Below are 18,802 nucleotides of genomic sequence, written 5' to 3' on the forward strand. Positions count from 1 at the left end.
CAGGGAATGGAGGGATTTGAAAACAAGGATGAGAATTATAAAAGTAATAAATTGCTTAACTGGGATCCAATATAGGTCTGTGAACAGAGGGCTGATGGGTGAATGGGACTTGGTGCAAGTAAGGACATGGGCGGCAGAGCTTTGGATGACCTCAGGTTTATGGAGGGTACAACATGGGGGGCCATCCATTGCCAAGGATACTAATCAATAATGATAAAAACAAAAAATGCTGGATACACTCAGCAGGTCTGGCAGCATCTAGGGAGAGAGAAACAAAGTTAATGTTCAGGTCTGTGATCTTTCAACAGAACCTGAAATGTCACCTCTGTTTCTCTCTCCGCAGATATTGTAAGACCTGCTCAGTATTTTCTGTTTTAGTTTCAGGTTTTCAGTATCCCCAGTATTTTCCTTTTATGTTGTAGTTATGATACTGATCAAAAAAATTGATTTGGTGTTGAACATCTTGATTGTTCTAATGTGACTGTGACAAAGGTAAATTATCCCTTGTTGTTCTCCTCAATCTGTCTGCAGGTCTTTGACACTGTTGACCATACCGTCTTTCCACTGTGGTCCAGCAGGGTGGGACTGCACTTGACTGGTTCCGTTCTAATTCTAATCTTAGCCAGAGTTGCAGTTGCAGTTAGGATCCTTGGTCCCCTCCTATCTAGATACTGCCTCTTGGCGAGACAGTGTCAGTTTCCACATGTATGATGATGACACTCAGCTCTACCTCACTACCGCCTTTCTCAATCCCTCCACTGTCTCTAAATTATCAAACTGCTTGTCCAGCTGGATGAGCAGAAAGAAGACTGAAGCCTGTCCGAGGCTGAATCAGACTGTTCACATATTTGATACCAAGGTGAGCTTCCAGTCACATATCTGTGCCATCACTAAGACTGCTATTCGCACCTCTGTAACATCACCTGATGCCATCACTGCCTCAGCTCAACTGCTGCTGAAACCCATGTCTTTGTTTCCTCTAGGTTTGACCATTCAACATACTCCTCTATGGCCCCCCACATTCTACTCTCCCGACTTGGTCATCCAAAACTCTGCCGCCAACGTCCTTACTTGCAAAAAGTCCCGTTCACACATCAACCCTATACTCACTGACCTATATTGGCTCTTAGTTAAGCAACGTATATATTTTATAATTCTCATCCTTGTTTTCAAATCCCTCCATAGCCTAGCGAAAATTAGATACCTAAAAAAAACTTAAAGCAAATTCTAGTTCACTGTACAACACCACCGAATCATTTGTATTTGTTAACTTTTGCTGCCACCTGCAAGTATACACATTCCTAAGACATCTGCTTCCTGCAATTAAGTCACCCACACAGTCATTCACTTTTTAACCAATATACAGTCATCTAGTTTGTATTATATGACCAATATGAACTGTATCCATATCATGGATAAGTTTGGAGATAATAATCAAAAACCATTCTAACTAAAGTGATTAAAAACACATTTAATTATTTAAGAATGCGCTTTCCCATCAATCTTTGATAAACTGGCCATTTTCCTCATACCTAGTGAAGCATCTATAACCAGTACAAGCACATTGGGTAGCTTTAATCTATGAGCATTATTCATAACATTGTTCTCTTAAAATGGTGTTCTCTTAGAATGCTGTTTCCATATAAGATCATAAAATTCACAAAGCTGCACAGATCAACCTGTGGCAGTATTATGGAATGGCAGATCATAAATGCATGCAAGCAATTCTTTAAGGCATGTGTTCTTGACCACTGAGGTGACACCTAGTGCAGATGGGGCACATCTTTCCCCAAGGGGAGAAAATTGAAATAAAAAACTTGCATTTATAAAGGGCCTTTTGTATCCTCAGGACATCCCAAAGTGCTTCACGGTCACAATTTTTTTGATGTGCAATAACTTTGGTTTTGTAAGCAAACTCAGCAATCTATTTGCAAATGTGTAAAATTTGTACAAGCCTCTTTAAGTGACTGACGTCTCCAAGTAGGTCTCTCGAGTATTTTCTCAGCCAGAATGGATATTTGATATTGGCAGGCTATGAAATCAAATTAAAACCTTCAACCCCGCCCCTCACTAATTTCAATATGACAAAAGTAGTCAATCAAGTAAAGGTAAGAATAGTCAAAACTGCTGGAACTATGTTGGAGGGCAGAGAGTTTGTATGCTGCTCCAGACATGTACTTTCTCTTTACTTGTTTTATAAACCAGAGAGGGATATAATTTCCTCTTTGGCTCAGTAGACCATTTATACTCAGCAAGGTCCTATGGTCAATTGATGGTCTTTGCTGTTAGTTGATCTCAGCCAGGGTAGATATAGTAGCATCTTAACTGTTCTTTGTGTCCCTGGATTAAGGTCTTGGTCAGGGAAGGGCATGGCAAGGAGTTGGGGGGGGAGTGAGTGGTGGTTGTTTGGGAGGTGGGGGTGAGACAGCCAGAGTTCTCCCTCCCAAATGCTATCTAGCTACCTTTACTGGAAAGTGAAAGTGGATAGATGTTATACAAGGAGAAGCTAGGATTCTACCGTGATGATGAAAAAGAGAGAAAGAAAATATAAAACACTGAAGCTTGCACAAGAATAATGGCCAGATACCTGAGATCTGCTGATGCACATGGAATAGTAACCAACGAGCCATTCCATTTGTAGTATAAGGATCTGGCACATATAGGGTTAATGTGGGACTGAGTACAGTACCGTCCACACAGTGATGTAAGAGAACATGATTCACACCTAGTTGTCAGTCTAGTGTTGGACAGAGCCATGTGCACAAGCAAACATGGAGGCAGCTTGTGCCCTTTACTGTGTACATTGTTCTAATGAATACATACAGTTAATCTACTTAATGCAACAAAGACTTCTTTAAGATCTATCCAACAATACAAAACACCATATAGCATGGCAGCAGCAAATGGAAAAACCCAAAACCTTGCAAAAAATACAGAAAAAAAACTAAAATCCTAGACTAAAAAAAAAAATTTGAAGAAGCATTCTGACCTGACGAAAAGCTCGAGAAGCAGACGCGCAGAGGAAAATCACCGAGGGAAAGATCCAAAGAAAGGCTTGGAAGCTGAAGGCAGAAATTTAAAATTCCTCACTGGAGCAGAACACTCCATAAGATCTCTTGAAAGTCTAGCTTCAATTCCCAGAGTGCAGAGTCAGCTGACGTAGCAGAGGTGAGCTAAAACTTTTAAATTCCAGGGTACATCAAGTCCTGAGAAACCTTTAAATAGGTTAGTGGTCGGAAATTGATATTTAAAAACTCTATCAAAAAACCCAGGTTCCTGAGTCGGTGCCTGAACACATAGCATCCGAGATCCTCAGAGAAGGAAAAAAAAAATTAATTTGCAAGATTTGCGACTAAAGAATCGCTTGAAATACCAGCAAAGGCCAGGATTCGACACTTTTGTGACCCTAAAGCAGAGCAGGGAAACAGAAGCCTGCAGCTAGTCAATCCAAGCTGCCATTGTTTAAACTTTTTCACGGCTGAGCGCAAATGCCATTACAGCGGGATCCCACCAAAACCAGCAAGCATGGGTAAACCCTTTGTCTTCAAATGAACAATGGCACCATCTTGAATCCCAGCAACTTCTTAATATAATGTAAGCTGAACTTACATTTTAAAATTTGTAGTCATGGATCAGAAATCCACTCTTCCAGATCAATTTGGACTTATCCAAGGCCCAGAACAAACACATAATTGGGGACTTTGGAGAAAAATATTCCTTGGGTATATGATTGCTTCAGGCTAGATAAAAAGACAAAAGCCCAACAAGTTAACACATTGCTTTATTCAGTATGACCGATGGCAGACAACATTATTGCTAGACAAGGAATCAATGAATCATCTGCTAAATTTGAAGAAGTACTAAAATCATTTGATGTTTATTTTAACCTAAGAAGTAACAAAATCCTTGAAAGGGCTTAAATTAATAAGTGTTTCCAGCCACCAGGAGAACCTATCAACTCATTCATTAATGATCTGTGCAGGGTGGCTGAAGGCTGCAAATACAGAGACAAAAAATCTGAAGTTATCAGGAATAGAATCATCGTAGGATTAGCAGATGATGAACTCTCAGACATGCAGCAAGCAAAAGGAGATCTAAACCTTGAGAAAGCTGTCCAGATTGTTAAGCAGCCTGTGCAGAGGAGAGAAGAAAGTAAACCATGGTACGAAGGAAACCCCACAGTCCAGTTAGTGATACAGCACAGAAACAGGGACACTCCAGGCCAAGGGAAGCAATACTCTAGTCGTCCAGTAGAGCGACCATGCCAGTGATGTGGAGCAAAGCGCCCCCACAGGTGAGATCAATGTCCTGCAATTTCAGCCCAATACTTTCAATGTAAGAGGATTGGACACTTGGGCAAACTGTGCAAGGCCAAAACACCTAAACGCACAGAAGATGATTGATGAGGTTGCGGCTGTACACCAAGAGAACACACAACCATGCTTCTTGGGTGAGGTCAAAGATTCTGAATTTTCGTTTTAGCGTGCAGACATTCTAGTTAACGGCCCTCTCACAAACTTTAAATTGGACACAGGAGCCAATGTTACGGTCTATTAGACAAAGAACCGTGGCTGAGACTCCTCTGGCTTTGAACAACATCTGACTTCTGGTCATAGGCATGATTCTGGAACCACTAAGGTATGGTGGCAAACAAATCTTCGACCTGATGTACGTCATCCGTAAACAGTCTTTTACTCTCTTGAGCAGAGATGCCTGTGTAGCCCGGAGTCTTGTCAAAATGGTTACCATGATGCCTCCGGTGGAGGACAGACAGAGCAACCAACAACCAGTACAGCCTTAAGCTCCGGCTCCGACGACTGTGATGGAATCAACGCTGTGACCACAGAGCAAACATTGCAACTCCCAGCCAGCATGACTGTACCACAGACAACACTGGAACCAAGTAGCAGCAGTGCATTGCCAACAACATACCACACAGCCAAACGCAAAGGTGAGTTTACTAAAAAACCACATCCTCATAACAGGAATGGCCATTACAAAGGACATCGTGATGACCCACACAACAAAAGAGGAGGAAAAAAAACGACATGGGGATAAGCACAACGTTTGTTCACCTCGCAAGGAATGGGATGGAACAACAGCCACCCATCACCACAACTGCCGAATCAACAAAGAGCAGTTCAAAACCAAGGAATGGAAAATCAGGATAAAAAGATACCCAGATGCCAGAACAACCTCCAAATCAACAGAGTTTATCTGCAGCATCAGAGCCTACCACTCCTAAGACAGTAGTGGGGACAAGATATTGAAGAGTTATGAGGCCTCCAGACTGCCTGAACCTATGAACTCAGAGCCTTGAAGCGGGGAGATGGTGTAGTATTAACAATGTAAATACATGGGGTAAATTGGAATAACTTGAAATACATTGGACAAAGACTTGGGGGGAGGTGTAGTATAAGGGTCTGGCACATACGGGTTTAACGTGGGGCTGAGTACAGTAGCTCACACACAGTGATGTAAGAGAACACATGACCCACACCTAGAAGTCAGTCTAGAAGTCTGTCCATGGTTGGACAGAACCGTACGCACAAGCAAGCATGTTATTGTTATTGTAGTTGATAAATACATATAGTTAACCTACTTAAGACCTACCAAACAGTATCCAACACTTCACAACAAACATTCATCACTGAAAGGAAGAAACTTGGGAAAACCTAGAGTTTCAACAAGCTAATGCTGCCATAAATGAGGGATAACATAATGCACCTTTAACTCAGATTAGAATCGGGAATAATAGTGATGTACTTACCATATTAAATCTCAAATGTTATATCATAGAATCACAGAATAGTTACAGCACAGGAGGCCATTTGGCCTCTCTTGTCTGTGTTGGCTCTCTGCAAGAGCAACTCAGCAAGCACTACCTTTACCTCTTTGACCTGCAATTCTTTTCTATTCAGATAATTATCCAATTTCCTTTGAAAGTCACCATTGAATCTACCTCCACCACATTCTCAGGCAGTTCATTCCAGAAGCTAACCAGAATAGCCATGATCTTATTGAATGACAGAGCAGGCTCGAAGGTTTGAATAGCCAATTCCTGCTCCTAGGTCCTATGTTCATTGCGAAAAATGCCTTTCCTCATATTGCCTCTGGTTCTATTGCCAATCACCTTAAATTCGTGCCCTCTGATTCTCCACTCCTCCGCCAATGGGAACATTTTCTCCCTATCAACTCCATCCAAACCTCATGAATTTGAACACCTATATCATATCCTCTCTCAACCTACTCTAAGGAGAACAGCCCTAGTTTGCCAATCTATGTAATTGAAGTCTCCCATCCCCAATGTCCTCACATCCTTCCTAAAAGGGGGGAGTGGGGTACCCAGAATTGGGCACAAAACTCCAGTTGAGGCTGCCACATTTCCTACAGTACATCAATGATTAGACTTCATAAGTACTTCAGTGGTTGTAAAGCACTTTGGAACATTGAGATCACAAAAAAAAATTACATAAATACAAGTTCTTTCTTGTTGGTGAGTAAACCCTAACTAAGGAATTCCAAAATCTGACTGCATCATGAACTTGAGATACAAATTAATGTAAACATGGATTTAAATTTTGTGGAACCCAAGGATCCATGGTATTCACCAAGACAGCCGATAATTAAAGAAAAGCGAGCATCCCTACTACAAGACCAGTAGTTTTAATTATAGAGAAATGATATGTCAGTTGTTGTGTAAATTCTGGGCTCATCATATTGAATGTCAATACTGGGTATTGATATACATTCCAGTACTCTCAGATCAGGCATATGTTTAATTTAGTGTAAAGTTTCCTCTGCTCTGCCTTAACAATGTGCACTATTTTAAGATAAATCTTGACCCTAGGAAAAAGCATAGGCTCAGGAGTGAAGTTTAGGAAACTCTTCATACAATGACTGATCATCACTTGGATGAGATTCCTGGGTAGTGGAGTGGAAGGACATATCTGGGGACTATTTTAAGACATATAATATTGAACTGTGCAATGAGGGCAGCTGAGCAGTTAGATTTCTCTAGGTAAAGGAGCTGAATGAACTTCCTGATAACTGCTGGTCTTGTGCTTCACAAATTCATAACAACAATCCCAGCCAGAGCCAAGCACAGTCAGCGAGCTACAGCAGTCTCCAGGGTGAACCGAACATGGTCCCAGGGGTGGCAAGAGTTGAGCAGCCCCGGGAGGGGAGAGCCAAGCACGGTCCCGGCGGGGGAGGGCGGTGGTGGGGGGTGGAAGCTGTATTCAGTTCTTAGCAGCTTCCACATTAATGCCATGAAATAAAAAGAAGCAGCGCTAGAAAAAACTTCAGCAGCTCTGGCAGTATGTGTGGAGAGAGAAACAGAGTTAATGTTTCGAATCCAATTTGACTCCTTTGGAACTGATGCCATGTCGTGGCGGTATTGACATTTAGAGATCCGGGACTACATTTATCTTTAGCAATGAAACTACAAGAGAATGTGGCATTATCCACCATAAACGACTGACAGTTAACCCCCTTCCTCTACTGAGGTGAGGATCAATTTGAGCAGTAACACGAGGCCGCTGCCACTCTGACCCTCGTTTTACCTTGACTGCCGGGTTCCATAGCTGCTCCCTTGCTAACAGGCCCCACCCCTTCACCTTTCACCCTGGCAACAGGGACGCTACTTCCGGTGTTACAAACGGTTGACTCAGAGGGGAATGCGTGCGCGGCGAATTGCTGTGGTCTTTTGGCCGTTTTCAGATTTCGTTTTGTTTGTATTTGTTTTAGAAAAAAGTTCAAGTTTGACCTCTGGAGGTGACGGCAGGTTTTCATTTTAATTTATTCAGATTTAGTGGTGGCACTGCCCCTTTGTTGTGTCAATGCCCGGGGTTCCAGCTGTCATTCATTCTTCAGCATTGGATAGGTAGGAGAGTCATTAAAACACTGTTTAGGTATGCTAGGGAATGGCGCAGGGTGGGGCAATGTAGCCTATGAGAAGTACAGTTCAACAAGGGTAAATACAGGAAATATAGAACAAAAGCAAAATACTGATGCTGGAAATCTGAAATAACAACAGAAAATGCTGGAAATTCTCAGTAGGTCTAGCAGCATCTATGGAACGAAAAACAAAATCAACATTTCAGGTGAATGACTTTGCATTAGAACTGGGAAAAGTTAGAAATGTAGTAAGTTGTAAGCAAGTGAAGAGGGGTGAAAATAATAAAACAACTCAATAGTTTACAAAATCCTGGCCCTAAATATCTCATCTCCACTTCTTTCTTGAACAGGGGCCTGATCAAACTCCATCTGCCACCACCCTACCCTGTCTGGCTGAACTTGTTATCAGGTTGACCAACTTGTCCTTCAACTCCACCCACTTCCTCCAAATAAAAGGTGTTGGTATGGGTACCCACATGGGTCCTAGCTATGCCTGCATTTTGTGGGATATGTGAAACATTTATTGTTCATTCCTGCGTAGGCCCCCCTCCCTCAGCTTTTTTTGTGGTACATTGATGGCTGCATTGGTGTTTCATTGCAATGAACTGGAAATTTTCATCAACTTTGCTTCCATGGTCCATCGCCAACTCTTCCATTCCTTGTCTTTGTCTCCATTTCTGGGGATAAGCTAATAATAAGTATTTATTATAAGCCCATGGACTCACACAGCTACCTCTACTACACTTCCTCACAATTGCTTTCTATGAAGACACCATTCCATTCTCCCAGTTTTGCTGTCTCCATTGCATCTGTTCTGATGATGCAACCTTCCATACCAGTGCTTTCAATATGTCATCCTTTTTCTCAACTGCAGATTCCCCTCCAACATGGTTAACAGAATCATCTACGGTCCTATTTCCCACACTTTTGCTCTCACCTCTTCCCCTTCCTCCCAGAATCTTAATAGGGTTCCCCTTGTCCTCACCTTCCACCCAACCAGCCTCCGTATTCAATGGATCACACTCTGCCATTTCCACCAACTCGAGCATAATGCAACAACCAAACAAATCTTCCCCTGCCTTCCCCTTTCAGTAGTCTGAAGGGACTGTTCCCTTCTTACATCCTAATCCACTCATCAATCAGCCTCAAAAGTCCGTCACCTTCTCATGGCACATTTCCATACAAGAGCAGGAAATGAAATACCTGCCCTTTTACCTCATCTCTCCTCACCGTCCAAGGCCCCAAAGATTCTATCCAGGTGAGATAGTGATTTACGTCTGTTTCTTACAATTTATTATACCGTATTCGCTAATTACAATGCTGATTGCTTTACATTAGGGAGATCAAATGCCGGTTGGGTGACTGCTCTGTAGGACACCTCCGTTCACTCTGTAAGCATGACCCAAAACTTCGGTCGCCTGTCATTTTAATTCTCCACCTTCGTTTCATGCTGACCTCGTTCTCCTGCATTGTTTTAATGAAGCTCAATGTAAACTTGAAGAACAGCACCTCAACTTTTGGTTAGGCATTTTACAGCCTTTGGACTCAACATTGATTTTAACAATTTCAAACTGTAATCTCTGTCCCCATTTTGTGTCCTTTTTCTCTGCAGATTTTGGTGTTACTCTTGTTTTCGCTTTAGATGGTGGCTGTTCATCATTCTGCCATTCAAACCACCTCTGGCAATATCTTTTGTTTCTTTACTTGCCCTATTATCACTCCCTTTTGTCTTACACCAACTTTTTATCATTTCATCTCTCCTGTCTTCCACTCAGTCACAAACTTTCCCTTTTGTTCTTTTTCCACCCTCCCCCTTTCACTTCTTTAAAGACTATTACATTCCTAACTTTTCCTAGTTCTGATGAAAGATAAGAAACATTGGGCAGGATTTTCAAACATGGATTGAAAACTGGAAATGGGGGCTAGTTCCAGGTCATGACCTCGCACGATGTGCTTTAGACATGCCCACTGGGAATTTCAAAGCTTTTAGCCAATTAAAGGCCAGGAAGGAGGCAAGCTGCCCAATCAGGGATGGCAAGTAGGCTCCCAGCACTGGAGGGCCAATGGGAGGCCGTCCAGCATTAAGGGATCTGCAGCACTAAGGGATCAGCAACCTACCGGCCAAGGTGGAAGCTGCTGATCTGAAAATGGAGAAACAGAGGGAGAAGGCCAGGTAAGTTAATTTTTTAAAAAAAATCCACAGCTGCCTGGCCATGATCCTGGAACCGGCCACTGCTGTGGCCCAGCAGCCATTGAGGGCATCTGGTGTGTGGCCCAGTAAGTTAATTTTATTTTTTTTAAAAGTCACAGCTGCCTGACCATGATCCTGGAACCGGCCACTGCTGTGGCCCAGCAGCCATTAAGGGCATCTGGTGTGTGGTCCCTTATGTGATCCATTGCCCTCCACACAACTTTTTGCCCTGAGCCCACCACATTGGGCTAGATGTGGTGCAGGTTGACGTGGGCCTCCCCACATTGCTGACTGAAACTCACAGCCGGTGTGCAAATGAGACCGTAATTATCCACAAGTGGCCTGAATTGGCCCTAGACTCTGAACTGCCCTATTTGAAAATTAGTGCACGGTCGGGATTGTGTGGTAATCCGGAACGAAGGCCGATGGCACCAAATTGCATGCCTGCCTATCTCTGATCTGACCACCACTCTAGTTTAAAATTTCTGGCCGCTTACTCTGTCTCCCTCACCACAGATGCTGCCCAGACCTACTGAGTAATTCCAGCATTTTCTGTCCTTTTTAAGATTTCCAACATTTGCAATATTTTGCTTTTATAAAGGTTAGGGACACCTTTGTGGCGCAGTAGGTAATGCCCCTGCATCTGAGCCAGTAGCTCTGGGTTCAAGTCCCACAACAGGACTTGATGGCCAAGGAAGGTTCATTCATAAGGTAGCCAAACAGGTTGAGTATCAACATGTAAAATCCTTCCAATGTACGCCAATGGCAGGTGGTACGAGTGGAAGAGATTCATGGGCAGCCATGTGATGGAAAGAAAATTGGAGTGTCTACCATCACTACCTATAAATCCAGGCTACAACATGCATGTAAAAGTGTATGTTGCCACAGAAACTGACTCCTCGGGAGGGAAGTGGTTTGTTTAGTTGGCTGGATGGCTGGTGTGGATCAGATTGCTTCAATCCCCATTCTGGCTATTGTTGGGTAGATTCAGGACATGCCTCCTTGCCCTACCCACAGTGGAGGTTGAGGTGCTGTGCTTTGGACCTGCTTTCAGACAGAAAACTCAAGAAGAAGGGACATGGAATGTTGTTTGGATTGGAGAAGGGTTAAGTGTAATACTGTGTCTACTTTTGGTCTCTACACCTAGGTAAATGACCCGGCCTTTGAGAGCATAGTATCAAAACTTATTGATGATTTGAAAGTGGTGGTGGGGAGTGGAGGGGGAGGGGGGAGGGGGAGGGGGGAGGGGGGTGGGGAGGGGGAGGGGGGAGGGGGGTGCGGAGGGGGAGGGGGGTGCGGAGGGGGTGGGGGTTGGCAAACTGTGAAAGACTTGAAGATATAAACAGGTCAGGGAAACAATAAGCTACTTAGAAGACAAAATGATGCATTTTGGGAGCAAAAACAAGGAATGGCAGTAGACACTGAATGGAAAGATAGTGACGATGCAGGTCAACAAAGAGACCTGGGGGTTTAAAACTCTTTGAGTGTGCAAATGCAGATAGACAAAGCCATATAAAAGGCAACAGCATTTTGGATTTTAAAAATAGTGTCATAGATGATTGTAAAAGGCCGTGGTTGTGCCGCAATCAGCCATGCCAAGTTGCAAGATGAGAGACTTGAGATACTGTAATTACTTCACTGGAACAGAGCAAGCTAACAGCTTAAAAACATGAAGGGCTTTGACCAGGTAATAGGGAACGACTAGTTCCCCTGGACGGAGGTCTATTCTCAGGGTCAACAATTGAAGATTGAGTGTGCTATGTGTTCTTGTTGTCTTTTGGTTCCCAAATGTTGTTAATAATCACACTTTAAGCTTGGAAAGATCAGAAACCCTTTATGTTTAATTTTGTATGCTGTCTGGTACAATAGAAGGACTGGATTGAACTGGTTCTGTTATACTTCACCTGAGTCTCTAATGCAGCCATGAAATGTGGCTTTTTGGAACACTTACACAAAATAATTAATTCCTACCTAATTAGTTCCTAGCTCTTTACAGATATTTACAGATAATACAACAATATATAATATCCCTCTTTCTTTAAAATGTAATATCCCTATCAACGCAGCTGTTCCTTTTCTAAACTAAAGAGATTAGCAATTGACTTTTGGAAATAAACCAAACCCTTCCTTAGGGTCTTTTATAGCATGTATTTTTTTTCTAAAATAGTAATCTTGGTATTATTTAGGTCGTAAGATGTTGTGCCTCCATCTTGTAGATTTGGCATTCATTACTCTTAGTGGTGAGTTGGCACATTGCACAGACAATGTTGTGTGTGTTGTCCCCGGTGTTGCAGGAGTCATGCTTGCTGTTGCTAATATTGTCTCATTTGCTGATGATGTTGTATTCCTGGATATTGATGTTTCCGGTGGAGTTGCTTGTTTTTCCATCTCTGGTGTAGGTCAAATATGGACTCTGTTTCTTCTCAATTGCTTACCGGTTTGGATCTCAATTATGTATGACCTTCATGTCGTGGCTTCAGAAAAACATTTGCTGGGCTCCCAGGTTTTCATGATTGGACCCTGCACATGTACACTTTGTCCTTTCAGCAGCTCAAATAGGGATTTAGCATGTTTGTTGAAGTGCTGACTTCTTTCCTGTGCTTCAGTGAGTTGTTGTTTCACTTCTTCATGGTCACTTGGATTTTGCTTGGCAGGGTAGTCTTATATTTTCTTCCGTTCAGCAACTGCAGGTGATTTCATATCAGCCTTGAGAGGTATGTATCAGAGTGATAATAAAGCAACGTTTGGGTCTTCCTTTGTCTCTCAGCATTTTGCAAGGCTTCTTTTGACTGTCTGGACGAGTCTTTGTCAGCAAATTCCTTAATTTGCTTGGATGTGAACTGGGTGCCATTGTCAAGTATCAGTATTCCAGGAATCCATTGCTCAGCAAACAGAGCTCATCCTGTTGAAATGATTGTTGTTGCCATCAAGCTTTTCATCTTCCAGATAAAAGGAAACTTTGAGTGGTAGTCTGCGACTATGAGAGACCATTCTTTATTGTGTGTGAATAACCTGGATCCCACAGTATGCCATGATTTGGGTGGTACTTCAGTAGCTTTCCACTCCTTTTTCTGCTGTGTGTTTCTGTATTTCTGGTATAGATTCCATGTGGATTTTAACATAGAGAGGTCATACATTTAGGGAGGTCAAACAGGTACAGGGATTACACAATAAATGGGAATATACTAAGAGGGGTAGATGAAGTGAGAGATCTTGGCGTACAAGTACACAGGTCCCTGAAGGCAGCAGTTCAAGTAGACAAGGTTGTAAAGAAGGCATATGGAATGCTCTCCTTCATTGGCAGAGGTATAGAATATAAAAGTAAGGATATAATGTTGGAATTGTATAAAACATTGGTGAGGCCACAACTGGAGTATTGTGTGTAGTTCTGGTCACCACATTACAGGAAAGACATAATAGCTCTGGAGAGAGTGCAGAGGAGGTTTACAAGAATGTTGCCAGGGTTAGAAAAGTGTAGCTATGAGGACAGATTGGATAGGTTGGGGTTATTTTCCTTTGAACAAAGAAGGCTGAGAGGTGACTTGATTGAGGTGTACAAAATTATGAGGGGAATAGATAGAGTGGACAGGATAAAATTGTTTCCCTTGGCAGAGAATTCTAGAACCAGGGGACATAGATTCAAGATAAGTGGCAGAAGGTGTAGGGGGGACATGAGGAAGAACTTTTTTACGCAGAGGGTAGTGGATGTCTGGAATTCGCTGCCCAAGTTGGTGGTAGAGGCAGAAACTCTAAACTCTTTTAATAAGTACCTGGATCTGCACCTTAAGTGCTGTAAACTGCAGGGCTATGGGCCGGGTGCAGGAAGGTGGGATTAGAAAGGGCACTTGGGTGTCTTCGGGCTGGAATGGACAAGATGGGCCGAATGGCCTCCTTCTGTGCTGTAACTTTTCTATGTAGACACCATATTTTCAAAGTCATTGTAGGTGCCTATCCAATGCACAGCTGATCTGGCTCTAAGCTTACACTCCTCCATTCCTTTGTGGCCTTCATGTATCTTCTCGAGAAGTTCTTCCTGCATTGTTTTGGATAGGATCAATCTAGATCTGACTAGCAGAACACCACCTTCCAGTGAGATGTCATCTCTGATAGTCCAATATTACCATATTGCTGGCTGCTTTTGATGTACCTTATCAGGCCATCCCTTGATCACTTGCTGAGAGAGCATCTGTAACTGTTCATCTTTGCAGGTCTTATCTCTAATTTGCCTCAGTTTCAGTGGTGTTACATTAACTAGGTGATGGATCTTTATACTTAGATCTTTTATTTCATGTTTCTCCTATAGTGACTGCTGAGATAGGGTATCTGCCAGCACCATTTCTCTTCCTCACTTGTATTTCAGAGTGAAATCATAACTCTGAAGCCTCAAGAGTAGCCTCTACAGTCATGCTGGTGCTTTATACAGATTTTTCTTGTAGATCTGCTATAGTGGACGATGATCATTCTCAACAATGAACTTTCTCCCAAAGAAATATGTATGAAACTTCTCATGTCCATACACAACTACCAAAAACACTCTCTGCATGTTCACATATCTGGTCTCACCCGAGGTTAGTTTTGGATGTGAATGCTATTGGTTTTCGCTCGTCCTGTTATGGCAGGTGGATGGTAAATGCCAAGCTGCCAAAATCCCAGAGGGAAACTTGAAGCAGCTGCCACGACTATTTTTGCAATTTGTACTTATTTTGAGATGCAGGCTTTGAATTCAATAAAAGGTCACCAAGTCATATAGGTTTCTTACAAAACTAAATTAAACTTTTAATATTAGAAGAAATGATTTCAAGCACATACATAGATCTATAAATTACTACCATGATAACTTCTAAATCTCCTAAGTAATTTAAACCCCAGTTACACCTTCGTTAAGCCAAGAGTAAGACACATTGATTTTAAAAGACCCAGGCAAAGTAACACACAATACCCTGAATAGTCAAATTCAAGTGAGTTTTTTCTTAGCTTCAGTTCCCTGTAGACAGCAGTTTGAGCACAGGGGCTAGAAGCTTTTCAAACTTGTTAGATCTTTGAATGTCTGCTCTTCCACATAACGTTCGCTCCTTTATACATATTTTCCCCTTTGAATGCAAATTCCCATTGTTTCACTGTGATGCCTTTGGACTTTTACCTCTCTAATAATAAAATCTCTCATGGTACCAATTTTATTTGGGAATAATAAACACACTGTTTCTTAACTTCTCTTGGCTAGGTATAATATTTCATTCCCTCTTTTGAATTTAATCTAGTCTGGTTTATTTAAAAATGCAATTGTCGCCTTTACACCTTACAACCTAAAACTTCCCCAATGTTTAGCTATTTAACATTTCAAACCTAGCTTATCTTCTATTACATCAAAGCCTTCAGACCAGCTGCCGTTAATTCAATTAAGTTTCCGCACCTACACAGACCCCACTATTACTCTACTTTACAATAAATTCCAATAACATTATGAAAATTATTATATCTTCCTGACACCCCCTCCTATAAAAAAAATGTACCGTCATAATTTAAAAAGACGGCTTCATTTTCTGAACCCATATTACATTACCTCCTATACCTATTACATTACCAGATGCATGCATTAACACAACAATATATACACAAACCCTTGGTATCAATAGAAATCATTCTAGTCCAGTGTCCAGGTTTTAAATGTCCAAGTTTCCCTTTAAATTTCAACTCTTGACAATGCATCTGCAATCAGATTTTCTCTTCCCACTACATGTATAACCTGTAGATTAAATGCTTGCAGTAATAAACTCCATCTGAATAGCCTTGCACTTTTATCTTGAAATTTGTCCAGAAACTTTAACGGATTGTGGTCTGTATAAACAATTGTTTCTGACAAATTGTTTGCAATATAAATTTCAAAATGCTGTAATGCTAACACCACCTCCAAAGTCTCCTTTTCAATTGTTGAATATCTTCTCTGTTGCACATTCAACTTCCGTGAAAAGTATCCTATCAGCTTTACAATTCCGGTGTTATCTTCTTGGAACAGTACGGCCCCAATGCCTATATCACTTGCGTCAACGGCCAACTTAAATTACTTATTGGCCTAAACAACCTAAATTGGTGTAATTGGGTATGGCCTAAACTGGTGCCGTAGTTAATACAGTTTTTAAACTGTCAAATGCCTTCTGACACTCGTGTGTCCATTCAAACTCCTTGTTCTTTTTTAATTGTTCAGTCAATGGAGCAACCACGCTGCTGAAATTTGGTACAAATTTTTGATAAAACCCTCTCATGCCCAGAAATCTCAAAACTTCTCATTTTGTTGTAGGCACAGGGAAATCCACGATAGTCTTGACTTTCACGTCTCTCGGAGCCACCTTACCATATCCAATGGTATGGCCTAGACACATAACTTGTGCTTTTGCAAATTCACTTTTAACCAAGTTCACCACCAAATTAGCTTCTTGTAATCAAGTAAATAATTCTTCCAGATGCTGTAAAATGCTCCTCCCACGTCTGACTGAAAACTATCAAGTTGTCAATATAAACAACACAATTGCTCAGACCTGCAATTAATTTGTCTGTCAGTCTTTGAAAGGTTGCAGGCACATTTTTCATACCAAATGGCATGACTTTAAACTGATAAAGTCCATCTGGCATCACAAAAGCCTATATCTCCTTTGCTCTCTCCAATAACGGTACTTGCCAATATCTACTTAGCAAGTCAATATTTGTGAAAAATTTTGATTGTCCCACTTTCTCAATACAATCTGCAAACATGGTATAGGATATGAATCCACTTTTGTCACTGCATTCATCTTTTGATAGCCCACACACAGCCTCTGTGTTCCACCCGGTTTTGTTACCAGCACAATAGGTGAACTCCAGTTACTGCAACTCGACTCAATGATATCATTTTGACACACAAATTCAATTTCTTTCTGTACTTGCGATAACATTGCTGGATTTAATCTATAAGGATGTTGCCTTAGTGAAGATGAAACTTCTACACATACATCATGTATAACTAAATTTGTCCTCCCTAACTTATTTCCACAAATAGGTTTGTGTGACTGCAATAGCTTCTCCAAATCACTTTGACACTTGTCTGGAAGGTAACTAAATGTTATATTTACATTTTCAAGTACCCCCTCATTATCCAGTTTGATTAGAGGAAAATCAATTTCAGAATCTTGCATTTCTACCTCTTTCTCATTATCTACTGCCACTAATACCTCCTTTTGGTCCTCTTCCCTGTCAAAGTACTTTTAGAGCATATTTACATGACAGACCCTCTGTTTCTTTCTTCTATCTGGAGTATTTATTAAATATTTTATTTCACTCAATTTCCTTTCAATCCTCTAAGGCCCATTAAACCTTACCTTAAACAAGTCACCCAGTACTGGTGACAGAATTAGCACTTTCTCCCCAGCAGCAAAACTACGAGCTGTAGCTTTCTTCTCTGCCTTCACTTTCATCACTTGCTGTGATATATTTAAATGTTCCCTAGCCAACTCACATGCTCTGTCCAGCCTCTCTCTGAAGTTTGATACATAATCAAGGAGAGTAGTTTCTGAATTTTGACCTACCACTGTCTCATGAATCAATTTCAGTGGTCCTCTCACCTCATGACCATAAACTAGTTCAAAAGGACTAAAACCAGTCAATGCATTAGGAGCATCCCAATAGCAAATAACAAGAATCGAATTCCCCTACCTCAATCCTGTGGATAATCTTGACTTTTTGCCGTCATCATAGCTTTTAGAGTTTGATGCAATCTTTCCAAAGCCCCTTGTGATTCAGGATGGTAAGCTGTTGACTTAAATTGTTTTATCCCCAAACTGTTCATTACTTCCTTAAACAGCTGTGACATGAAATTTGAACCCTGATCTATTGTATTTCTTTAGGTAAACCATAACTTGTAAAACATTTAGTTAACTCTTCCACAAATTTCTTTGTTGTAATATTTCTCAAAGGTATTGCTTTAGGAAACCTTGTAGACACGTCCATTATTGTCAGTAAGTACTGATTTCCACTTTTAGTCTTAGGGAGGGGTCTGACACAATCAATCATGACCCTAGTAAAAGATTCTTCAAATGCTGGAATGGGAATTAAAGATGCCGGTTTAATCACTGCTTGTAGTTTCCCCAACAACTGATATGTGTGACATGTTTTTAAAAATTTGATTACATCCCTATGCAATCCAGGCCAAAAAAAATGTTTTTGTATCTTCGCCTGTGTCTTTCTCATTCCTAAATATTCCCCCATTGGAATTTCATGAGCTATCCACAGAATATCATTTCTATATCCAATGGTATTACAATCTGATGCACCTCCCTCCAGCTTTCATTTGCTGAAGCATGATAAGACCTCCATTTTCTCATTAAAACATTACCCTTAAGGTAATAACTTTCTGAAATACATTTTGCCTCTGTTTCTGAGTAAGCTGTCTGATATAACTGTCTTATTTGCGAATCCTTTTTCTGCAACTCCACTAAATGTCTTGAGTTAAACACTTCAGCTGAATTGTCTTCTGCTCTTTCCTCCTGAACAATGTTATCAAACACGGTTTCAGCTAGTTGGATTTCCATACCTTCTCTCTGCCTTTGAACTGCCTGTTCTTCTTGTTTCAACCTATGAGCCTGTGATCTTGTTATCTCACAACCTGGAAACAATCCAGGATGCTCTCTCTGCAACACCTCTGTTGAAAACACTTCTACAGGCTGCTGAACTACCATAGGCATC

The 18,802-nt window shown here is 41.4% G+C and overlaps 1 protein-coding gene across 1 annotated transcript in view; it reads right to left on the minus strand.

The window, feature by feature from the left end:
* cmc1 (C-x(9)-C motif containing 1) overlaps positions 1-7,652 on the minus strand; it is an 84,798-nt gene extending 77,146 nt beyond the window's left edge. Inside the window, exon 1 of the mRNA XM_078539047.1 lies at positions 7,566-7,652. Within this exon, the coding sequence (XP_078395173.1) occupies positions 7,566-7,584 (19 nt within the window). The 5' untranslated portion in view covers positions 7,585-7,652. The remainder of the gene's footprint in view (positions 1-7,565) is intronic.
* Positions 7,653-18,802: the final 11,150 nt, after the last annotated feature.

The sequence above is a fragment of the Cetorhinus maximus genome, chromosome 3 (assembly GCF_964194155.1).
Source record: "Cetorhinus maximus chromosome 3, sCetMax3.hap1.1, whole genome shotgun sequence".
In the NCBI taxonomy this organism is placed as follows: domain Eukaryota; kingdom Metazoa; phylum Chordata; class Chondrichthyes; order Lamniformes; family Cetorhinidae; genus Cetorhinus; species Cetorhinus maximus.